General features: G+C 37.2%; 1 protein-coding gene across 1 annotated transcript in view; it reads left to right on the top strand.

Moving 5' to 3' along the window:
- The first annotated feature begins 5,414 nt into the window (after positions 1-5,414).
- LOC143228806 (locomotion-related protein Hikaru genki-like) overlaps positions 5,415-6,000 on the top strand; it is a 67,650-nt gene continuing 67,064 nt past the window's right edge. The window contains exon 1 of the mRNA XM_076460170.1: positions 5,415-5,825. Coding sequence (XP_076316285.1) covers positions 5,729-5,825 — 97 coding nt within the window. The 5' untranslated portion in view covers positions 5,415-5,728. The remainder of the gene's footprint in view (positions 5,826-6,000) is intronic.

The raw sequence follows: 6,000 nt of genomic DNA, 5'->3' as shown, positions 1-6,000 counted from the left end.
AATATGTACATGGGAATATTCCTTTCATAAATCATAAACTCTGGCTATGCTCGTCGTATATGTAAGTCATTTAGAGTTAACAATATCTTCTGTGTGCGTGAAGATAAACAGTGGTGTCTCTTCAGTTTGATAAATCCCATTCAGTGGAGTTTGCTTAACGTATCTACTTCTTTAATATCAACGAATCCTTTTTGTGGGATTTATAGAGACGTTGGTTCTATTAACTGTTTGTTTTTTGATAGTTGTTTTGAATTAAGCACAAAGCTACTCAATGGGCTATCTGTACTCTGCCCCCATGTCGAAACCCGGTTTTAGCGTTGTAAATCCACAGACATACCGCTGAACCACTGGGAGACCTTGTTGTTTTTTTAGCTGTTTGTTCTAGTAATTGTTTGTTGTCAAGCGCAAAACTATAGAATGGACTATTTAGTATCAAAAACCAATTTTTAGCATAAAGAATTCTCAGCTTTACTGTTGAGCCTTCAGGGAGCCATTACATTTCGATCACTACTTAGCATTTTTGCAATGATGTTAAAGAGGTTTATATGTTAAAGGTTACAATTTAAAAGTGTGTCAGTAAACAAAGATTTATTTTTTAATAATTTAAAAGCCTGAGAACCCAATTCCATCGAGGTTTTCTACAAAATAAAAATGGACCGGGCAGTGGTCTAATGGTCAGTGTGCACAGACTGTAAACCCGAAGTTTCCTGGCTCGTAGTCCATGTTCAGAAATACGCCATCTGCAGTGTTGGGCAGATTATGACGGTCAAATCTCACTGCTCTAACAATTAAATAGTAATCCATCTACTTGTGTTGGTAAGTGCAAAAAAATACGAAATGAATAATTTAAATTAAAACAACAACATTCTGTGGGACATTTAAGCCAATAACATCACAACAAGTTAAACAACGGTTAAACTCATTTAACCATCGAAGTCTTTGAGTTTTATTCACTTTCGTCGCTAATACCAGAGCCATGATATTTAGGCACGGCATGGCCAGGTGGTTAAGGCACTTGACTCGCAATTTGAGAGTCACCGGTTCTTAATCCTCGTCACACCAAACATGCTCGCCATTTCATCCATGGGGGCGTTATAATGTGACTGTCAATCTCACTATTCGTTGCTAAAACGAGTAGCCCAAGAGTTGGCGGTGGATGGTGATGACCTGCTGCCTTCTCTCTAGCCTTACACTGCTCATTTAGGGACAGCTAGAGCAGATAACCCTCGTGTAGGTTTGCGCGAAATTGAAAACAAGCAAACAAGCCATGATATTTTATTACACTAGATTTATTTCTGGCATGTTTCGAGAATTATTCATTGTCACGATCCACGTGAAACTATACAAATTCCTTCCCATTTTTATAGAGTGAAGCAAATAGGGCTCGACTTCTTGTCTCCTAGCTCTCTTCAGCATAATAGCCCCTGAAACCCACGTGCTCTGACACTTCACTTTTATTAGTCCGATAAGCAGCTGTGACGTTTAAGTAGCCTGACCGCCTATCAGACCGGCTCCTCTTAGCTATTTTTATTTCATATGTAATTCAGCTGGTAAACATAGGGGGGATATGTCTCTCATACCGGTATGATAAATATTGTGTATGCCTATGCGCTTCTTACTTATTGTCTTATCGCTTTGTTACTAAGTTAATTATACAAACTGCCGTCACCATGAAAGCGTGTTATCTTAATAAGATATTGTTAGATCTGATTGGCTAACTAATATTGCTCAGTAAGCATCTTTTGTACAGCACCTTTGTGCTATGTTGTATGATTTATATATAAATGAGTGAAACTTACCGTACATAATTTACGTATGTATTTATATCACGTGTTCGAGTATCTCTGTTGTTTCGTAGATGAAACAACGAGTTCAGTTTTGTAACACACCATTAAGGTCCCGTAATGACTGACGGTCAGACTCCATTTTACAGTGGATAAATTTGACATCGGCAGTTCGTTGGTAACTAGTTCTTCTTGAACATGCGCACTCAACTGGTTAGGATTAAATAGACCTAAATTATGACAGAAGAAACATATAGACAGTAAACGAGTTCCTTAAATATAGAAATTTTCATTCACATGAATCTATTTTGCTAGGATATATAATGAACGATAAGTCGATGTTTGATACCACGTTCACAAGAGAATACATTAACTCTCGAATATTATAAAATAAGTGATCTCACTCAAAACTTATTCTACAAACAAATTGATGTGGTGCTGACCGAATAAACAAATGTGTTCGTGATAAAAGTGCAGACGTGAGTTTTCAAATGATTTGTGGTTGCATGCTGAACAATACAAAAATCGTTTTCACAGAACGCCAATTTTAATTTAAAACATTCAAATAATAAACTACAGAATAGTCACCTTATTTCTGTATCCACTACTTCCTTTACATTTAGTGAAGGAATCGCCAATAAACAGCAGGTTAAAGTGACAGCCGCTCCCTCCTCAAGAGACACGTCAATAAGCAGCAGGTTAAAGTGACAGCTACTCCCTCCTCAAGAGACACGTCAATAAGCAGCAGGTTAAAGTGACAGCCTCTCCCTCGTCAAGTGACACGTCAATAAGCAGCAGGTTAAAGTGACAGCCGCTCCCTCCTCAAGTGACACGTCAATAAGCAGCAGGTTAAAGTGACAGCCACTCCCTCCTCAAGTGACACGTCAATAAGCAGCAGGTTAAAGTGACAGCCACTCCCTCCTCAAGTGACACGTCAATAAGCAGCAGGTTAAAGTGACAGCTACTCCCTCCTCAAGAGACACGTCAATAAGCAGCAGGTTAAAGTGACAGCCACTCCCTCCTCAAGTGACACGTCAATAAGCAGCAGGTTAAAGTGACAGCCACTCCCTCCTCAAGTGACACGTCAATAAGCAGCAGGTTAAAGTGACAGCTACTCCCTCCTCAAGAGACACGTCAATAAGCAGCAGGTTAAAGTGACAGCTACTCCCTCCTCAAGAGACACGTCAATAAGCAGCAGGTTAAAGTGACAGCCTCTCCCTCTTCAAGAGACAAAGTGATTTATTTCATTTCGTTTCAGCCATATCTGATAAGGGAATAAGATGGGACTAAATGTTCTGTTATCCAGAGATATTGGGTTTTTCAAACCTTCGGAACTGTTTTCCAAATTCTTAAGGAGTAGATACAATAAAGGTAAGATCTGTCTTTTTAGCGTGCTATCATCACATAAATGTATGTGTAGATATATCTAATAAACAAGACATGGTAGTTTCTGAGTTCACGTTCTAAATTCTGTAATTATCGAGAATCTGTCTGATGTTGTTACTTAACCAAAGTATTTTTTGTCTAACTTGTTGTTTGTCACTGAAATGACTTTTAACATACTGTTGTAAAGCAGTTTAGCTAGCAGTATAGAAATAAGTTGAGACACGAATATATTTGTTTACTAAAATGCCTTTGATAACTCTATATTTTTTTACAACTACCATTTGTAATTGTAATCTAAACAGCACCTCTTGCCCACATGGGCTGAACTATCAAAAATCCACAGGTTTAAAATATAATCGTCCTTAATTTTAAACTTCTGACAGGGATACCTATCTTCAGAGGGACTATGTTCGAGTCTTTATACTGAATGATACAATTTACTGTAACATTAATGCTACTTCCACAGCTTATATTTGGACTGTAAGCAGCAGAGTGGCGTTTCAAACCTAGGACCTTTCGTTTTGCAGCTCTAGATACTAACCACTTGGTGTACCAAGGTCACACAGGTATCCTTTAGGAACATTTTAAGAAAACCATGGAAGATACGTTTACTGTTCTTCTCACTCTGAAGTAAAATAGATCGTATTCGGTCTATTAAAAACATTACCCTTTAAGAACCTCTGGAATAATGAAAATGTTTACTTCTTTAGGTGAATAGTTTTAATATCAATAAACATACATCACTCATTAAATTTCTGTCCACTGATAAGTCAGCGATAACTTGATGGACTTCGTTGTGGATAGAACGTAAATAGTCAATTGTGCAGCCTTGTCTTAAAATGAAAATGGCACCATTATATTCCGCCAATTAAACACAGTTTAGCTGTGAAGTTGCACCCCGCTAGTACAGCGGAATGTTTATGGATTTACAACGCTAAAATCAGGGGTTCGATTTCCCTCGGTGGGCTCAGCAGATAGCTAGGTGTAGCTTTGCTATAAGAAAAAAAACACAAGCGGTAAAGTTTTTTTTTTTTAATAAAACTTATTAAACTCTTACAGTAGTGACTACAGATAGAAAATATATAAAATAAACAAAGTAATGAATTTTGGCATATACGAATTTTTTTCGGAGTCGATAAAATATTGAATTAAATGTAGAAACAAAAAAACCACAACATGTAGTGCTTCTGATGGTAAGTGGCTCGAAAACTAAAACCACTTTATCTTTCCAAAAGAAATGTTTAATACATTTGGCATTACGCCTAAACGCATCATATTACTTCCTTCCAGTGTAACCATCCGGCAGCAGTATTAAACAAATAATTCCTTTTTTATTTATTTATGTTAAATAAATTAATAATATAATAGCAATAAGCTCTTAAACAAAATTACGGGTACATTAAAAGGTAATTATTTTGTAATAAGAAATATATCAAATCGTGTATGACTGACTGAGTTATGAAATTGAAAGTTATAAAATGTAAACTTATTCTGGGTCTCAACAGCAGGGGTAAATCGGTGTTGAGAATCTTTCTAGTGTAGTGTTTATAACACTCCAGATAGGGAAGTTTAAAGAACTTGAAGGCAAAGAAAGCAGAAAGCTTAACTTGGTTTAGTTGTTTGAAAAACTTTCCACCAGGGTAAAAACTTTGGCAATGACTCATTTGTGAAACAGAAGATAATATTTCTGGGTGGGGCACGTTTGGATTGCTTAGAGTTGTTTTAAATCGCGATGTTTTAAGATATTATTCAGTGTCGGAACTTATATTTATTTTTAGCTTAATATGACGAGCATTCTTTTTATCAAAATATTCTGAAATAAATATGAATGTTGTTTGTATTTGAATTTCGCACAAAGCTACACGAGGGCTATCTGCGCTAGCCGTCCCTAATTTAGCAGTGTAAACTAGAAGGAAGGCAGATAGACATCACCACCCACCGCCAACTCTTGGGCTACTTTTTTACCAACGATTAATTGGATTGACCGCCACATTATAACGCCCCCATGGCTGAAAGAGCGAGCGTGTTTGGCGCGATGGGGATGCGAAGACACAACGCTCAGATTACGAGTCGCACGCCTTAACACGCTTGGCCATGCCAGACAAACAATACATTACCAGTAAAATCCCAATGAACATAGCCCTAAAGTTTGCTGTCCTTTGAGTGGCGTCCTCTATTGTAAGCTGCCTCTTTTTAATCATTGGTCAATTCAGACGTGACGTATTGATTGCTCTAGCAACCAGAAACAACGAGTGCACTGCAAAATTCCGCGGTTGGTACGACACAGGTCTAGAAACAGCCGTAGAGATAAGGAAGTAAGAACGTGCTGAACGAATTTACGTTTGATACGACATTGCGAAGTACCAGGGGAATATATATATATTAACGGCCTCAAATCATAATATATATTATTTAAAGTTTCGTTAAGACGTAAAAATCAAAGTTTTCGTTTTCGAGTGCAAAACAACAATCGAACTGCGTGGATTACTTAAAAATAGCGAATTGGAAAAAAAAATTAATATTTTCTGTTAAAATTCCAAGTTACTGTCCCACCAGTCATGTGCCCCAGTTGTAATAAATTTTTATTCGTGACCTGTGCCGTTCTGATCATAGTATTTTTCAAAGCAGGACGTTTCGAGAAGACGAAACCAGAGGGTAAGCAACAATTGTTATTATTTCCTGTGGTACTATTTTTCTCTTGTACGGTCTGAGATATTCTGATGAAGTGCCTTCATGTAAAATTTGTGTACGTTATTTCATCTAACGAATCTCAACATATTCAGTGTTTATAACGTAAAGAAGTCCCATGTTATACAGCAGCTGTTGTTAT

The sequence above is a fragment of the Tachypleus tridentatus genome, chromosome 10 (assembly GCF_004210375.1).
Source record: "Tachypleus tridentatus isolate NWPU-2018 chromosome 10, ASM421037v1, whole genome shotgun sequence".
NCBI lineage: Eukaryota > Metazoa > Arthropoda > Merostomata > Xiphosura > Limulidae > Tachypleus > Tachypleus tridentatus.
Note: the sequence above shows the minus strand (reverse complement) of the source record. Positions and strands in the feature narration are given on the sequence as shown.